The sequence below is a fragment of the Ursus arctos genome, unplaced genomic scaffold (genome assembly GCF_023065955.2).
Source record: "Ursus arctos isolate Adak ecotype North America unplaced genomic scaffold, UrsArc2.0 scaffold_4, whole genome shotgun sequence".
In the NCBI taxonomy this organism is placed as follows: Eukaryota; Metazoa; Chordata; class Mammalia; order Carnivora; family Ursidae; genus Ursus; species Ursus arctos.
This window is the reverse complement of record NW_026623056.1, coordinates 42,193,395-42,212,965: the sequence shown is the minus strand read 5'-3', so window position 1 is coordinate 42,212,965 and position 19,571 is coordinate 42,193,395. Positions and strand designations below refer to the sequence as shown.

Here is a 19,571-nt window from a genome sequence, read left to right as displayed (position 1 = left end):
TCAGATAAATAAAGTTTATCTTAAAGTTTTGGAATATATACGCACCCTGCTCGGCTGGGAGCCTGCTTCTTCCTCTCCCTCTGCTCCTCCCCACTGCTCATGCACTCGCTCACTCTCATAAGTAAATAAATAAAATTTTTAAAAGGGGGGGGCACCTGGGTGACTCAGTTGAGCATCTACCTTTGGCTCGGGTCATGACTCTGGGGTCCTGGGATCTAACCCTGCGTCAGGCTCCCTGCTCAGCAGGAACCCTACTTCTCCCTCTCCCTCTGCTCTTCGCCCCTGCTCACATGTTCTGTCATAAATAAATAACTAGGATCTTTCTTAAAAAGTTTCCAAATATATTTATTTCAATGATTTTTAATCGAAATCTTCATTAACATATTCTAAACTTGTCAGCCTTACAAAACAAGGTTTAACACACATCTACAATTATCCAGGGTCAACAATGATTATGCGATGGCATGATATATCAATGCTATGGGAGCTTCTCAGGTCTGTATGGAACTACGTGTTCCTTCCCACACAGCAGAGTCTTGGAGTGGCCCCCTAGGCCTTCCTCAAGCAAACTTCTGCTTCCTTCCTCCATGATCAGCTCTCTTTCTGCTGACTGCCCTTCTCTCTTAGTTTTTAATCTGTTGCTTTATTTTTCACATAATATTCTGGAGAAGATTCTGAGACTGGCTCCCTTCTCATTTCTCTTATTTATTATTACTTTTAAAAGATCCTATTTATTTATTTGAGAGAGAGAGAGAGAGAGAGAGAGAGCACTAGACAGGCAGAGGGAGAGGGACAAACAGACTCTCCACTGAGCAAGAAGCTCAACGTGGGACTCAATCCCAGGACCCTGGGATCATGACCTGAGCTGAAGGCAGACGCTTAACTGACTGAGCCACCCCTGTGTCCCTGTTATTATTATTTTAATAAATAAAAGGAGCTCTCTTTTAGGGCTTTGGGCTGCCAGCTGCCTCAATCAGTGCAATCATTCCAGCTTAAAGAAATCACAGAAGTTGACTCTTGATTACGTATCTCTTACTGTGACTATTGAATACTCACTGATCCCGGTGTCCTTACAGTATTGGACCAAGTATTGCCCCATGACTCTTAGCAGATGATTATACTCTTGGACATTGAGAAATTCCTGCTTATTATGGGATGGCTCCATGATCTCCAACGGTACATTAACAATTCCAACCACGCCTGCACCAAGTCTGGGAGAATAAATAAATACATAAGTAAATTCTGGGAAACTTAGCTAAGGAAAAAGAAAAAGCAAATATACCATGGTCTTTTGAAATCAGTTGTGGTTTTTTTGGGTTTTTGGTTTTTTTTTTTTTTTTAAACAAATAAATTGATTCACTTGGTCTGGACCATGTCAAAGTTTAACAAGTTAAAACTGTATTTTGTTACATAAATCTATGGTAATCCTAGGTATGTCTGGTCTCATAATAAAAAATCTCTTAATGCACACTGTTACTAAATTAATATGACTCCCTTTCCAAACCTAAACCTTACATGGGAATCAGGGTGGATGGGAAGAGGAAGCTTTTTAGCATTAGACACCACTAACAATGTTTTGCTGAAATAAACTGACATGACCCTTTTAATGATCTGGCCAGAGAGTGACTTTCTCCATCCTCATTTCATCTGTCAGGTTGAATTTTTCCTCATCATTGCAGAGGGGTGCAATGTGACAGAATATTCTGCTTAAATTCCCTGTTTTGGGAAAGAGCATCCAGTTGTCTAGCTCTCCCAACTTCCCTTGGCAAGGCACACAGACCAAGCCTTCCCAGTGTGGAGCTGCTGCCTACGATGTTTTCCATACTGTCCGCCTTCCACCCTGCCCTCCTTTCACTATTCATTCTGTAAGTCTACATTTAGGCATCATTTCTTCCAGGAAGCCTGACTCAACTTCCCCCAGTTTGGTTGACTACCCCTCCCAATGCTCTTTTTGCACCTGATGCTTGCCTCTAGCATATATCCATCCATCCATCCATCCATCCATCCATCCATCCATCCATAGCACTTGGCCCTATTTCAGGAACTAGGAATGCCGTATTGAGCAAGAAAAACAAGGTCCCTGCTTATAAAGTTTCTCTTCTATTGAAGCGTAACAGGCAGTAAGGGTAACCAGATCATTTCAGATGGTTTTAAGGGGTAGGAGCAAAATAAAACAGGTGCTGTAACGTGTGAAGAGTGATAAGGTGGGGGGCTGATAGCAGGAGCTACCGTTAATCAGACAGTCCAGGAAGACCTTCCTGTGGAGGGAACTTTAGAGTTGGTGCCTAAGTAACACGCCAAGACCAGCACTACAGAGATCTGAGGACAGAAGGTTCAAGGCAGAGGGACGGCAGGCACCAGGCACAGGAGCAAGCGAGCTTGGGATCTATGAGAAACAGGAAGCTGCCAGTGGGGGAGGGAAGGACTGTCCCAGAGCCAGGCAGAGGCCAGATCACTGGAAGAGCAGGGTAACCAATTCTATTCAACACGCAGTGGCGTTTTATACAAGAGAGTAAACTAATTTTTTTTTTAAAGATCATTCTCGCTGTTTCCACAGAATATAAAAAAATACGTATTTATATACTGGTCCCTTTGACTGACTATAAGTTCCTTAGCAGAGGGTAGCAGCTGTTCACCATCTTGTCTGCAGAGCTTAGGGCAGTGCCTGGTGCACGATACTGCAACATGAGAGCTTGCTGAATGAACAAGTGAATGAACTGCTAATTCCTCGAGAGGGAGAAATCAGATGAAGAATGTTCCCCTGAGCCATTCTACTAGTCACGATTATTGTGTTTGACCTCTGAGCCATTTTACTGGTCACAATTATCCTTTATTTTTTGACTCTCTACATAATTGATGACAGCAGCCCGTGGAGTTTCAGACCATTGGGAAAGCACCAGAACGTATTACTCCGGAAGCCAACTAGGCTGGAGAGTGTTAATAATACACGCTCGTGCAGGTAACAGGCAAGAACTCACACGTGTAAGGGTTGCACAAAATGTTAACAGGGTTGCTTTACAAGACTATGGATTTTTCTTTCCTAAAATTTCTTTATTATGCTTGTATTATTTTTAAATTGGTACAATATTAAGAACCTAACCCAAGGAGACAGTGCAAGAAATTGTAACACATCAAGGTGCTCAGGAAATGTACTGAAAAAATTTCCCAAAGCATGCTTTTGCCTTAGGACAGCCATGCAGCTCTGCCGATACTATAAATTAGGCAGATTAATGCCTGTGCATTGATGGGAAGGGTGAACAGGGGACATGACACCTGCTCCCCATCATGATTAATCACTCATCTAACTCCAGAGACAGAATCTTACTGCAGCCTCCCCCATCCTGCCTATGCCTCTGAAAACAAAAACATACTTACAAGGACTTCAGTTTCAACTGTGGGCCCACTTTCTGATGCATTTTGATCAGGCGGTTATTACTGTAAATGAACATCCCAGCTTGGCTTCGATTTTCTATGTTCACTCCAAAGAACAAGCAGAGTGTCCTTGCTTTTTTTAATTCTCTGGCATCATATTTAGAAAAGTTAAAAAAAGGTTGTTATTAAATAAAAATATACAGTTTATAAACTGCCAATAATTAAACTGAGAAGATAAACATCAAAGGGACTATATATAAAATACCCAGGTATTTTGCAAAACCTAGTGGGTACACTCAGTATCTCTCCATAGCCAAGTACTTTGCATAAACATGATGGCCATACCAGGCAAACACAAGAAGGCCTTCATTAAGAAACAACCTCATTTGCCAACCTCAATTTACAAGAACTAGAAAATGCCAAAGACTGGTGAAATGTTAAGTGGTCTCATATGTATGTACACTGCAGTGTTTCTGAAAAAATGATGATTTGACTCTTTTAAAATTTACGTATTTTTAACACTGGATGTGGTTTTAACTTCCAGCATGTCCTCAAGCCTCTCAATATCCTATATAGATTGGAATGTGCCAAAAGATATTCTGTGTGTAGCCTTCTCTCTTTCTCCAAAATCAAAGGTAAATCAAAATTAATAAGGCAAGTTTACAAGGGCAACAGACATGAGCTCCTGTTTTTCTGACTCTGTCCTGCTATATTATGTTTTATGTGACTTTTCTATTAAAAGTGTAAAAACAGAAATTAAGACACAGCAGAATATGATAGAAACAACAGTAGTAACAGTAGGCTGCCTGGAGCTGTAAGAAGTGCCTGGATGTAAGAATCGGAAAGACGGAGCTGGCTTCAACTCTAAGCTCATCTCTGTAATAACCGTGTGACCATGGATGAGTCACTTCGACTCTGTCTCTTCTGAAAAATGGGAATAATACGTACCCAGCCATTTGGGATGCCATGAGGACTGGAAGAGAGAATGTTAAGTATAAACCTGGAACAGAGCAGGTGTCTCACCGATGTTCCTTTCCCTACCAAGAATGGTACCAATATAATTCTTCCCCTCTACCCATCTTGTAGCTCTCCTCGTTCCACAAAAACAGCCTTTTCTTTTCAAATTTATGATAACATACCATTACAACTGACATAAATATGCTTACTAGACTGGTTAAATACATCTATGATTAAAGGACAAAGAAAAAGTCCTATTAGTCCTTCTATGTAGACAGGATATACAGAGTACATTAGACTTTAAAGGAAGTTATTGACTTGGATTAACACAGTATGTATTTTTTAAGCACATACATGTTGGGTCAAATATATACAAATCACACTTTTCCCCAAAAATGTATATTCAATATTAAACCTTTACTCTTCAACAAAAAAGAATACTATGTAAGGGACCCCAAAACAGGGTGTTGCAAGATATTACATAATCACTCTGCAATAGTCACTGGCACACTGATTGTCTTTATTTATTATTATTATTTTTAAAGCATCTGGGGAGTGCCTGGGTGGCACAGTTAGTTAAGCATCCAATTCTTGGTTTCAGCTCAGGTCATGATCTCAGGGTTGTGAGATCAAGCCCCACATTGGGCTCTGCACCCAGTGGGGAGTCTGCTTCGGATTCTCTCTCCCCCATGCTTGCTGTCTCTCTCTCTCAAAATAAATAAATCTTTTAAAAAACCCAATAAATTAAAAAGCATTTTGTTCCAAAAATAAGTTCATACCAACTAAGTGGCATTATTATTAATAAAATGTAGATCAGGGGCGCCTGGGTGGCTCAGTTGGTTAAGCGTCTGCCTTTGGCTCAGGTCATGATCTCTGGGTCCTGGGATCGAGCTCCACGTAGGCTTCCTGCTCAGTAGGGCATCTGCTTCTCTCTCTGTGTCCCTCTGCCCCTCCCCACTACTCATTCTCTCTGTCTCTCAAATAAAATCTTTAAAAAAATTTTTTTAAATGTAGATCAATCACCTTTCCTGCATATCAGTGTAACTACAAACAATTCATCAACCAGATTTTTCTTTCTGAAAACTTTTAAGAGGCCTTTGCTATGGAAACAGCCCAAGCATCCATCAACTGATGAATAAAGATGTGATGTGTGTACACACACACACACACACACACACACACACACACACACTGGAATACTACTCAGCCATAAAAAAAGAACGAAATCTTGCCATTTGCAACAACATGGGTGGAGCTAGAGAATATAATGGTAAGCAAAACAAGTCAGAGAAAGACAAATGCCATATGATTTCACTCATAAGAGGAATTTAAGAAACAAATGAGCACAGGGAAAAAAAGAGAGAGAGAGAGAGACAAACCAAGAAACAGACTCTTAACTGCAGAGAACAAACTGATGGCTGGGGTGGGGAACAGGTGATGGGATTAAGGAGAGCACATGTTGTGATGAGCACCGGGTGAGGTTCACAAGTGCTGAATCACTATACTACACACCTGAAAACTAATATTACACTGTATGTTAACTGGAATTTAAATAAAAACTTTAAAAAAATAAAGAGGATGTTACTTTTTAATGAAGATTTCTATGAGATTTATTTAGTATTTATTTTGATAAATGCATAGTTAACATATCAAATTTCAGTTTTGAGGAAAGTTACGGTTATATAGCATTTCACAGTTCACAAAAAATAATTCTGGAAACTAGTAATACTTCTTTAAAAATCTCTTTCTCAAAGTTATCCCAATTTTCAAAGTCTGGCCTTACTTAGACAACACTGAATGGTCTCAGTTTAACTTGTTTAACACTTGAGCTGGAGACCAAGTCAACTTTACAAACGTAAAGAATGGTTTTCTAAGTTAGGCTTGCTATTTTTATTTTAACTATATATGTAATACGTTTATTTGAAACATTTTCAATTTTAAATTTTAAGCAGTACTAGAAGAGAAAAGAAACCAAGACCAACCCTCCAAAGGTTAGCGTTTGCCAAAGGACACAGAGAAAGTAGTCAGCTGATACTCTGGGCACAGTTATTTCCTCAACCGAAGAATGAGCTAATTTTTCACTCTGTATTCAGAAGTTTTCACATTATGTAAACACATGTATGCATGCAAATATGTATTTTATAAATACTCTCATTGATTATGTGGTTGGGGGATTTTGACCATATTATGCTTAATATAATAAAACGTCATAGGCTGAGAAAGAGAAGTTATCACATTAAGCACCAAATCTGCCTCCTCGGAAATCAGAATTTATTTTATCAAAGTGCAGAGGATTCTGGCAAACAGAAAATCTTATACATCTTACCTCTGTTTCTCTTTAAGAATCTTACGCTTTGCTTCCACATCTTCTAAAGCTTTCTGTAATACGTCCTGCAGAGGTACATTTAGTTAGGAGAGAACATAATTCCATTAAATTAATGAAAGCTGAGTTGATATTTATTATCCTATTATCCAAATGTTTCACAAGGGTAATAGTGATAGGTCACATTGTCTAATGCAATTGTACCATGGTAGACACTCAATAAATACTTGATAAATGAATCAGTTCCAGGAGCTAAGAGGACACACCAAATCCTAGCCCACGGTTCTCTTTTTGCACACATTCCAATATTCTCTCCGCCTTTTAAAAAGTCATTGCTCCCTGTAATGTCACACTGGCTTTTACACAAATTATACAAAAGCTTATTAGCAAAGTCATTCGATGTACTGGTACCGTACTGGTACTTTGGTGATGACTTTGACTTTTGTCTGTGAGAATAACAACAAAAAATGCTAAACCACGTGATCAATCACTAAAGCTTCTTCAGGAAAAACCAAGTTGCTATTAAAAAATTTTGTCAGTCACCATACTCCTTTATGTCAACTTTCAGATACCCCAAATACTTCCCAAGCTGTCCCTTTATAGGACAGCCCAACCCTATAGGAGCACCTCAATACCAATGCCCATCTGTCTTTCTTACCTTCTCTTTTAATTTGATGTGCTGGCTCATTCACTGCCCTATCTCTAGTACGCTCCCTCTAACCAGGCAGAAAAGAAATAATGCGTTGTTATTATTTCACAAATAACAACAGATTTTTAATGTGCTCCATTCACGTGATGGGAAAGATGGGCGTCTCATTTGGTGAGTATACCACTCACTGAACATTATTTTCACTGACTAAAGTAAAAGCAAATGGTAAAATGACTGGTAAGTATTTCACTTCAAATGCAACCACTCGACTGCCTCGAGGAATTTAAGAGGTTGGAAGCCAAGGTCATTCTGCTTTGCTCTCTTTGCTGAGCAACAAAGCAAGGTGGTCAAAGACTTCCTCACCCTTCCTGTCCATGCACTCAGAACGCAGAGCAAAGAGGCAGTGAGAGGTAAGGCTAAAGCAAGAAGAAAGCAAGGTCCTGACCCGTTAGAAAAAGTCTGTTTCTCTTGTCTCTCAATTACATAAAGCCAAGGAAATTGATTTCTCTGAGACAAAATTTAAAAAGCTTAAACTTTTCTTTAAAAATCAATAACAGTAAGATAGGTCTACGTTTACCTTAAAATAATAATTGCAAAGAAAAAAAGTTAGAGAATTTTGGGAAAGCCATAGATAACTTTGGGGCATCACCGGGTGCTACTCTTTGATTTCATTCCCTAATGGTGATCTTTAGATATGAGAGAGCTCTGTATCAGACACAGCCCTTGTCCCTGAAGTTCAAGGGCAAATCACAGAAAGGATTCATATACTCAGTCTGCAGAAAAGGATGAAGGTGAAGTGAGGCATTTTTTTTCCTCCCTACACCTTTGTACTCCTTTATATGCAAGCAAATAAAAGGTCGCTTTAACTCACCATGGCAGAAAGCTTTGTATCGCATTTTTGGTAAAAGCTGGCAAACTTACAATACATGTCCTGCAGCAATATTCTTTTCCTTAGTTGCCATGCATTATAATTAATAATAATAGTTCTTTATAACCTATCTGACTCATGGGTGTATTGCAAGGATTACAGCAAATGTTTATGAACTGTGTGGAGCAACTCATAAGAAAAGAGCTTTGTAAGCGGGAAGTACTGTTATTAATATTCATAATTATAGCACATAATTCCTAGCCCCAGAAAAAAGGATGGCTTATTAGTCTTCTCCTTGCTTTCCCCATTTATTCAGGTCTGTAGGGAGCAATAATTTGAAAAGAAATTTTCAAGGCAACTTGATAGACTACTTTTTTCTGCTAGTTTTTCATTATTTTCTCCTTTTCTCTTATTACTTTTCATTTTAAAGAAATGAGCTGTGGTGCTCTTCCCCACTGCTCCAAATTCACCCCACGTTGCTTATCTTTGCTCTCAGACTCAGCCTTCTCTTACCGCTGACTCCCCCCTCCCTTCGTGGCATGCCTCTGTTCTGTTTACCTGGGTTAAAATCAACTTCAGCTTCTGAGCTTGTCTGAGCGTAAAAGTTTAGGAAGTAAATGATAAGAGACTACTGTGTGCAGGAAAAAGCAAATGACACTTTGCCACTTAAGAAGACTATGGGGCCTACCTTGGCAGAAGACAAAGAAGTCCTGTCAGGCTGGTTTACTGTGATTTGTGCCTCTTTCAATACAAGTTCAGCTGGAAGCAGAAGCAAGATAATTACACCACCAGGAAATTCTTTCAAGCAATTTTAAGAGAACAGTATATATATATGAGCAGTATACACACACACACATACACACACACACACACACACACACACACACACACATGCACAAACACACATGCACTATGGTGAGAATGGCTTACAGACAATAATCTCAGAAAATCGTATACTCCTTCCATAGCTCTCGCTCATGCCAGGTGGAGGCAGCCACACAGGGCTTCCTCTTAGACCTTGCAGTTGACAGGGCCTAACTTTATACATACACATTAAAGAGTTACGACTGAATCTTTGACTGACTGAAAACTCTCTGAAAATCCATGAAATATAGATTAAAGTTACTACTTGCTCCTGGACCCTGGGAAAGGATGGCTTTGTCCTCGTTGGGGGAGGGGGGGCAGTGAATGTGTAAAACATTCCTTCTTAAAGTGCATGTAATGCTAGTCTCTAAAATGATCTAACTCAGCATCATGCCAACCAGAATTTCCAATATATATCAATATATATCAATCTAGTTCCAAGTGTGTACCTGGAATAATAAACAGTAAATACTAAGATACAGCAATATATGTTAAAACGATAAATAACACAATTAAACAAAGCCAGAGACAGAAAAATGTGTTCTGAAGTTCCTCGGAAGCAGGAATTTGATTAATGGTGGTCATTCCCACAATGCTAGAAGAGTATATATCTCAGAATAAGTGTACAATTAATGGTGGTTGAATGAACAATAATGATTAGGCCATAGATAATTACATACCGATCTTCACTGCTTCTTCTGCCTTCTTAACCTCATTTTTAAATGCTCCTTTAAAAGAAGATGTGACATATAGATACTTTCTGAAAAGAAAAAAGAACATAATCAAGTCAGATGATGATTTTAAAGTACATAATACTTAGAGAATATTCTTTAGGGAGAATATATACTCCAGATATATATAATTATTGAGAAAGATTCATAGAATAAGTTGCGTCCAACTGATAAACCAGCAAATTTTATACCTAGGAAGAAATTCCTTGCCTTTTAATACCTGGCAATTTTGCTTTTGTAAGGGAACTTCAGGAGAGAGATAACAAAATTTCTGCCCATACGAATGTTCATTTATACATGTAAAATAGGATAATTTTCTTAAAAAGAAAAATTTCTATGTAACTGATCCATTATCAAAGTTTCTAGTTAATATACATAACCCTCTTACTCAGGTCACAGACACTGGATAAACCAGTTCTCCCAGTCCCAAAATGCTCAGAAAACACATTATCATTTTAAACTACCAAAACATATTTTCTACTTTATTGCTCAAGAAGCTTGTTTTCAGGGGCACCTGGGTGACACAGCAGTTAAGCGTCTGCCTTCGGCTAGGGCATGATCCCGGCGTTATGGGATCGAGCCCCACATCAGGCTCCTCCGCTGGGAGCCTGCTTCTTCCTCTCCCACTCCCCCTGCTTGTGTTCCCTCTCTTGCTGGCTGTCTCTATCTCTGTCAAATAAATAAATAAAATCTTTTAAAAAAAAAAAAAAGAAGCAGCTTGTTTTCAAAGCCTATTGTTTTCGTGAGAGCAATGACACTCTAGAACAATCAAGGAAAAAGAACAAATAGATTTAAAAATACACACACACACACACACACATACACACACACACATACATACATACATATTTCCATAAATTCAAAGTCAGAGCAAAGTATAGGTGAGAAAAGCCCCCTCTGGAACAGAGGTTCCCTGAATGCAGATGAAACTATGTATCATTATAGACGATTCCTGGAACTCAGGATTTTAAATATTGGTTTAAATCATTATGCAGAGAAAAAATTCCAGAATATTGGGTTTTAGAATGCCAAGAGCTCTGTACACCTCATTCTGTTACTTTTGCCTCTTATCCCATAGACCCAGGAGCTCACCATTCTCTGATACCTTCCATGTTTAGAAAGGCATCAAACATTCAGCAAGAGATGGAGAGAGACTTGCAGATCATCCCTGGAAGCCAAAATGTCTTCAGACGTCTAAAAAGTGGCATTTGCTCAGGCAGAGGGAGAGTTTAACTCTATATGCCCATGGCTGTATCCAGAGCAACACTGGGCTGCTGTTTCATTTCTCCAGAACACTCCCCCTGGAAACACTGAGTCAGAGGTGGTGGTGAGGCAGTTGTGATGGCTCTCTGTTAACTTCACTTCTCTGAATATCCTTATACTAAACACCGATGGAAAAAGGTAATCTGTGTCTCTTCCTTGCAAAAACAACCCAACACTGTCATCATGCTGAGCTAGACTAGCTCTGTCTTCAACTTCTATCCAGCCATCCAAGTTCTGCCCTCCGGAGTTCCAGTTATCACATGATAATGCTAACACATTTTCATTCAGGCCCTTCTCTCCTCCATAAAATGATGGCCAATTCCATCGATGACCCCATACCAAAGAGTTCATTTCCTGTGAGCTAGTAAATCCATGTCCCTCCCAAAGCATCCCCATCCGAACATGGCGCTCCAGACACGGTGTAGGCAGAATACGGTTTATCAGAACTATCACCATCTTGTTCTGCTCACTAAGTTCCATAAACATTTTTAGCAACTCTGTCACACTATCAGCTTATCCTAAACTTGTGGTCAATTAAGACATCTATGCTTTTTATTTTTTTCCATGTAAATCACTGTTAAGTCTATGCTTATATGATAGATTTTTAAAATCTAAACTCAGGTCTGTACATTAGTTATACCACATTTATCTATTGGACTTCAACTCTTTCATATCTTGTTTCTGTTATGCTTAATGGAAGACATACCTCCTAGTTCAGGGTCAAATATGAATTCAAACATGTTTGTTTTTTATCCAAGTTACTGATAAAAAATATTGAACAGAATATGATCAAGGAATGAAACCAATGATATGACACCAAAAATTCCTATCTAGTTCTCTTCTGAACTTGTTACAGATCTTGGGATAAAAGTAGTTAAAGCAACTGTAATTTTACCCACAAGAATAAAACCCAGTATTCTTTTTTCTGTTTGCTACAAAAATACAGAAAATGACTAACCACAAAGTACAGACATGTATTCTTATAAATAATACTTCAGGGTTCATTAACAGAAGTTTATTAGAGCCTAGGTAACCAAGTGGACAAAGTATTTAATCACTTTTTAATACCTTTTACATGCCCCTACTTTGATCAAATAGGGTCAATTTCAGCTCTTAATTTGTTCTGATGAAGCCATGAGAGCTATAATGCCTTTTAGGAAAGAAAGGAAGGAGGAAATAAGGAAAAGAAAAGAGGAGAGGAGAGGAGAGAGGAGAGAGGAGAGAGGGGAGAGGAGAGGAGAGGAGAGGAGAGGAGAGGAGAGGAGAGGAGGGGAGGGGAGGGGAGGGGAGGGGAGGGGAGGGGAGGGGAGGGGGAAGGGGGAGAGGAGGGGAGAGGAAAGGAAGGGAGGGGAAGGGAGAGGAAGGGAAGAGAAAAAAGAAAGGGTTAACCTGCTAGGGATGACATAACATGGAGGAACTGTACAATTTCTTACACAAAAATTTTGCCTCCAGAGAACCTGAGGGAAATTATATGCAAGTAAATATGGCAGAGAGAGAAGTAAGCCTAAAGGATAAAGCCATAAAGGATTAAATCTGTCCATACCATAAATACCAAATAGCAGATCTGACAGTTTATCAGAACCCCAAAGGAAACGTGCAGGCCTCCTTAAATACCTTTTAGGGCATAAAATAAGCATTTATACTATCTCTACTTCCTAGGACCATATACCTGAGAATATCACTTTGAAAGGTGAATAAAAAATATACTAGAATGGGAAACAGCTATCACTCAATACCAGTAATTTAGGTAGATGGAATTTAATTTACTATAATTTCCTGAGAAAATAGAGACAAATCCACATTTTTCCTTGGCTTAAACCATTTTTTTACCTACACTCACTAAGAGAGAAATAATTTAATTTAAAAAGATCAGCTATACTGCTTGATCCAGGAGACCCTTGGTACTTCCCAGAAGAATAAGACTGATAGAAAGGAAGCATCACTTTGATATGAACTGGGAAACAAGTAGAAGATTTATAAAGAAAGTCTCAGGCATGATATACTTCACTTTTCAACTGTGATCTGCAGTATAACTGGAAATCAAAAGTACAACAAGGAGACAGTCCAAGCGTAGGAAGACCCTGATCCCCTCTTCCCATGGATACACTGACTCTCTACCTCCATACAAAGCAGTTCCTCCTGAAGAAGAACTGACAGCTGACTGAAACAGCTTCTGCACGACAACCAACAGAGGGAGTACAGAGAAGGGCTGGAGAAAGAGAGACTGTAACAAAAGGAATCCCACCCCCAATGTGGCAAACTGCAGCAGGGAGGGCTATCGCTGAGGGGCCAGCACACAGGCTCACCTACCCTGGGGCACAGTGAAAAAGGAACAGTTTAAAGAGCAATAAGACTATAAGTGAAGGAAATCCATTTACAAATTCTAGAGCATCTACCAAATGGGTGGGAAACTTCTGGAACCTCTCCAGGGTCAAAGATACCTGGATGAGTTCCATTTTTTACGTTCCCCCTCCACCTTCACAGCAAAAATGGGAGCAGGGTCCAGACACTCTAGCCAGCCTACTAGGGTGTATGTCCCAGGCCCCTGGCCCACACCAGCTTCAGCCATCCCCCCCAAAGCAGCCCCAACATGCTTTGAGATGTGCCCAGCCTGTGCCTGATCCAACCACCCTGCCAAGGCAACCCGGCATGGCACACCCCAGCCCACACCCTTCCATCTGGCCTTTCAAAGCCATCAGGCACACACCGTCTACTCAAAGAACACACCATCCATACAAGGCCACTACTTCAAGACCTGGAGAGGTAACTGTTCCATGTAATTCATAGAAATAAACACAGAAAGTCAAACAAAACACGGAGACAAAGGAGTACATTCCAAATGAAAGAACAAGATAAAACTCCAGGGAAAAAAAACCCTAATAAAGCAGAGATAAGTAATTTATCTGATCAAGAGTTCAAAGTAATGGTCATAAAGATGCTCACTGAACTCAGAAGACTGGAGAAACACACTGGGAATTTCAACAAAGAGTAGGAAATATAAGAAAGAACCAATCAGAGCTGAAGAATATAATAACTGCAACGAAAAAATACACTAAAGGGAAGTGAACAGCAAACTAGATGATACAGAAGAATGAATCAACAAACCGAAAGACAAAAGAGTGGAAACCACCCCCTCAGAACAGCAAAAAGAAAAAAAGGATTTTTAAAAATGAGGATAGTCTTAAAAACCTCTGAGACAATATCAAGTGTATTAACATTCACATTACGGGAGTCCCAGAAGGAGACGAGAAAGGAGCAGAAAATTATTTGAAGAAATAATGGCTGGAAACTTCCCTAACCTGGGGAAGAATGCTCAGAGAGTCCCAGACAAGATGAACCCAAAGAGATTCACAGCAAGACAGATAAAATGGCAAAATTTAAAGATAAAGATAAAGAGAGAATACTAAAGGCCACAAGAGAAAAACAAATTGTCACATACCAGGGACACCCCATAAGGCTAACGGCTGATTTTTCAGGAGAATCGTCACATGCCAGAAAAGAGTGGTAGGATATATTTAAAGTGCTGAAAGGAAAAAACCTACAACCAAGAACACTCTACATGGCAAGGTTATAATTCAGAATTGAAGGAGAGACAAAGTGTTTCTCAGGCAAGAAAACTAAAGGAGTTCATCATCACTAAACTGGCCTTACAAGAAATGTTAAAGGGGTTTCCTCAAGTGGAAAAAGAAAAGACCATAACTTGAAATAAGAAAATATATGCAAGAAAAAAATCTCAATGGAAAAAAAGAAAAAAAATCTCATTGGTAAATACATAGTATGGTAAAAAAAAAAATGTGTATATACACACATACACACACATACACACACATGAATATATATAGTATATATGAATATATAGTAACGGCAGTGTATCAGCCACTTAAAACAATATGAAGGTTAAAAGACAAAAATAGTAAAATCAGCTATAACTACAATAAGTAGTTAAGGGGATACACAAAATAAAAAGATAAAATATGCTGTCAAAAACAAAACATGGGGGGCGCCTGGGTGGCACAGCGGTTAAGCGTCTGCCTTCGGCTCAGGGCGTGATCCCAGCGTTATGGGATCGAGCCCCACATCAGGCTCCTCTGCTGGGAGCTTGCTTCTTCCTCTCCCACTTCCCCTGCTTGTGCTCCCTCTCTCGCTGGCTGTCTCTGTCTCTGTCAAATAAATAAGTAAAATCTTAAAAAAACAACAAAAACCAAAACATGGGGGGGTGGGTAGAAATGTAGTGCTTTTAGAATGCATTCAAACTTAAGTGACCATCATCTTGAAATAGACTGCTACATATACAAGCCAATATATGTAACACTTACGGTAACCACAAAACCTATAACACATACACAAAAAATAAAGAGAAAGGAACCAAAACATCACACTAAAGAAAACATCAAACCACAAGGGAAGAGAGCAAGGGAAGGAAAGAACAGAGAAGAATTACAAAAATAACCAGAAAACAACTAATAAAATGGCAGTAAGTACATACCTATCAATAATCACTTTCAATGTTAATGGACTAAATGCTCCAATCAAAAGACATAGGGTGACTGAATAGATAAAACAAACAAACAAACAAAAACATCTAAATGCTGCCTATAAGATACTCGCTTCAGACCAAAAGAACTGAAAGTGAAGGGATGGTACAAGATATACCATGCAAATGGAAACAAAAAGAAAACTGAACTAGCAATACTCATGTCAGAAAAATAGACTTTAAAACAAAGGCTGTAACACAAGTCAAGGAAGGGTGTTACATAATAATAAAGAGGGTCAATCTAAGAAGAGGACATAACATTCATAAATATGTATGCACACAACCTAGCTGCACCTAAATATATAAAAGCAAATATTAATAGAAATAAAGGGAAAAATTCACAGCAATACAATAGTAGAGGACTTTAATACCCCACTTATATCAATGGGTAGATCACCATACAAAAAATCAGTAAGTAAACATTGGTCTTAAATGACATATTAGACCAGATGGACTTAATAACATACATAGACCATCTCATCCCAAAGAGAATACACATTCTTTCCAACTGCACATAGAACATTCTCCAGGACTGATCACATGTTAGACCACAAAACAAGTCTCAATAAATTCAAGAAGAGTCAAATTACATCAAGCATCTTGGGATGCCTGGGTGACTCAGTCAGTTAAGCATCTGCCTTCAGCTGAGGTCATGATCCCAGGGTCCTGGGATCAAGTCCTGCATTGGGCTCCTTGCTCAGCAGGGAGCCTGCTTCTCCTTCTGCCCCCTGTTCCCCCTACTTGTGCGCATGCTCTCTGACAAATAAATATTAAAAAAAAAAATCTTTTCTGATCACAAGGGTATTAAACCAGAAATTACAAAAAGAAAACTGACAACACACAAAAAGAGGGGTCAACAAAGAAATCAAAGAGGAAATTTAAGAATACCTTAGGACAAATAAAAATGAAAACACAACCCGACAAAATCTGTGGAATGCACCATAGCAGTTCTAAGAAGGAAGTTCACAGTGATAGAGGCCTACCTCAAGAAACAAAAAAATCCCAAATAAACAATCCAACCTAATGTAATTAGAAAAAGAAGAACAAATCAAACCCAAGTTAGTAGAAGAAAGGAAATAATGAAGATCAGGGAGGAAATAACTGAAATTGAGATTTTAAAAAACAATAGAAAAAAATCGATTAAACTAAAAAGTTTCTTTGAAAAGATAAATTCAATAAACCTCTAACCAGACATCAAAAACAGAGAGGAAAAGAGAGAGAGAGAGAAAAAGAACCCAAATAAATGAAATCAGAAATGAAAATTGAGAAGTTATTACTGACACCACAGAAATACAAAGGATCAGGAGAAACTACAACACACAATTATATACCAATAAATTGGAAAACCTATTAAAAATAGATAAATTCCTAGTAACCCACAAATTCCAGATTGAATTACAAAGAACCGAAAATCTGAACAGATTACAAGTAATGAAATTAAATCAATAATTTTAAAACTCTAAAAAAACAAAAGTCCAGGACCAGAAAGCTTTACAGGTGAATTCTACCAAACATTTAGCGTTAGTACCTATCTTTCTCAAATTATTCCAAAAAACTAAAAAGGAAAGAGTGCTTCCAAACTCATTTTGTGAGGCCAGCATTACTCTGATACTGAAACCAGACAAAGACACCATCAAAAAAGAAAATTGCAGACCAATATATCCCTGTTGAACATAGAGGCAAAAGTCCTCAACAAAGTATCAGCAAACAAAATTCAAAAATACATTAAAAGGATCATACATCATGATCAAGTGGGATTTATTCCAGGGATGCGAGGATGATTCAACATCCACAGTTCAATCAATGTAATACACCATGTTAATAAAACAAAGGGTAAAAATCATATTAGATACAGAAAAAAGCATCTAAAAAAATTCAACATCCATTTACAATAAAAATTCTCAACAAAGTGAGTTTGGAAGAAACATACCTCAACATAAAAATAGGGCAAACCCACAGGAAACATAATGGTGAAAGGGTAACAGCTTTCCCTGTAAGATGAGGAACAAGACAAAGATGCCCACTCTCACCACCACTTTTATTTAACATAGTACTGGAAATTCTAGCCACAGCAACTAGGCAAGGAAAGGAAATAAAGACATCCGTATTAGAAAGAAGTAAAACTGTCACTATTTACAGATGACATGATACTACATATAAAAAAAACTTAAAGAGATCACCAAAAAAACTATCAGAACTAATAAATGAATTCGGTAAAGCCTCAAGATAGAAAATTAAGATGCATAAATTGGCTGTGTTTCAAAGGTAAAAAGAGAGAGAGAGAGAGAGAAATCAAGAAATAGACTCTTAATCATAGAGAACAAACTGATGGTTATCAGAGGGGAGAGGGTTGGGGAGTTGGGCTATTGATGGGGATTAAGGAGTGCACTTGTTGTGACGAGCACTCGATCACGTATGGAAGTGTTGAATTGCTATACTGTACACCTGAAACTAATATAACAGTCTAAAATAAATACATTGATTTAAAAAAAGAAATTAGAGGCACTTCTATATGCTAACAACGAGCTATCAGAAAGAGAAATTAAGCAAACAATCCCATTTACGACTGCATCAAAAAGAATAAAATACGCAGGAATAAATTTAACCAAGGAGGTGAAAGACCTGTACTCTGAAGACTGTAAGGCACTGATGAAAGAAACGGGAAGACAAAAATAAATGGAAAGATATCTCAATATCATAGACTGGAAGAATTAATATTAAAATGTTCATACTACACAAAGCAATCTACACATTCAATGCAATCTTCATCAAAATACCAATGACATTTTTCACAGAACTAGAACAAAGAATCCCCAAATTTGAATGGAACCACAAAGGACCCCAAATAGCCAAAGCAATCTTGCGGGGAAAAAAACAAGCTAGAGGTCATGCTTCCAGATTTCAAATATACTGCAAAGCTATAATAATCAGAATAGTATAGTCCTGGTATGAAAACAGACATGGAAAGAATAGAGAGCCCAGAAATAAAATCTCACAAATATGGTAAATTAATCTATGATAGAGGAGCCATGGGGGAAACACAATCTCTTCAATAAATGGTGTTGGAAAAACTGGACAGCTACATGTGAAAGAATGAACTGAACCACCATCTTATACCGCATACAAATGTAAATTCAAAACGGATTGAAGACTGGACTCTGAAACCTGAAACCATAAAACTCCTAGAGGAAAACATAGATGGTAAAGCTCTTTGGCACTGGTATTACCAATGTTATTTTAGAACAGTCACATCAAGGAAGGGCAACAAAAGCTAAAATGAATAAGCGGATTTACATCAAACTAAAAAGTTTCTGCACAGCTAAGGAAACCATGAAGAAAATGAAAAGGCAACTTATACAATCTAGTATCAAAAAAAAAAAAAAAAACCCGCAAATAACCTGATTTAAAAATGGGTAAAGGACATCAATAGACAATTTTCCAAAGAAGACATGCAGATGACTAAGAAACATACGAAAAAATGTTCAATATCACTACTCATCAGTGAAATGAAAATAAAAACCACAATGAGATATCACCTCACACCTGTCAAACCGGTTACCATCAAAAAGACAAAAAATAATAAGTGTTGGCGAAGATGTGGAGAAAAAGGAACCCTTGTGCACTGCTGGTGGGAATGTAAAATGATGCAGCCACTGTGCAAAACAGTATGGAGGTTTCTCAAAAGATTTAAGAACTACCATACAACTCAGCAATTCCACTTCTGGGTACTTATGCGAAGAAAACAAAAACACCATTTCAGAGAGATATATACAACTGTGTTCACTGTAGAGTTATTTACAACAGCCAAGATATGGAAGCAACCTGTGTGCATCAACAGAGGAATGGATAAAAAAAGATGTGGGGTGTGTGTATGTGTATACGTGCACATACGCATACACCTACATACACACACACACACACACACACACACACACACACAAATGGAATATTATTCAGCCATAAAAAAGAATGAAATCTTGCCATTTGTAAAAACACGGATGGACCTACAA

General features: G+C 38.3%; 1 protein-coding gene across 1 annotated transcript in view; it reads right to left on the bottom strand.

Annotated features, from left to right (window-relative positions):
• The window catches only part of MORC1 (MORC family CW-type zinc finger 1), a 156,147-nt gene that overhangs the window by 94,039 nt on the left and 42,537 nt on the right, over nucleotides 1-19,571 (bottom strand). The window contains exons 10-14 of the mRNA XM_048215067.2: nucleotides 9,714-9,793; nucleotides 8,858-8,928; nucleotides 6,656-6,720; nucleotides 3,376-3,519; nucleotides 1,057-1,211 (exon numbers count right to left, since the gene is read on the bottom strand). Of these exons, the coding sequence (XP_048071024.2) occupies nucleotides 1,057-1,211; nucleotides 3,376-3,519; nucleotides 6,656-6,720; nucleotides 8,858-8,928; nucleotides 9,714-9,793 (515 nt within the window). The remainder of the gene's footprint in view (nucleotides 1-1,056; nucleotides 1,212-3,375; nucleotides 3,520-6,655; nucleotides 6,721-8,857; nucleotides 8,929-9,713; nucleotides 9,794-19,571) is intronic.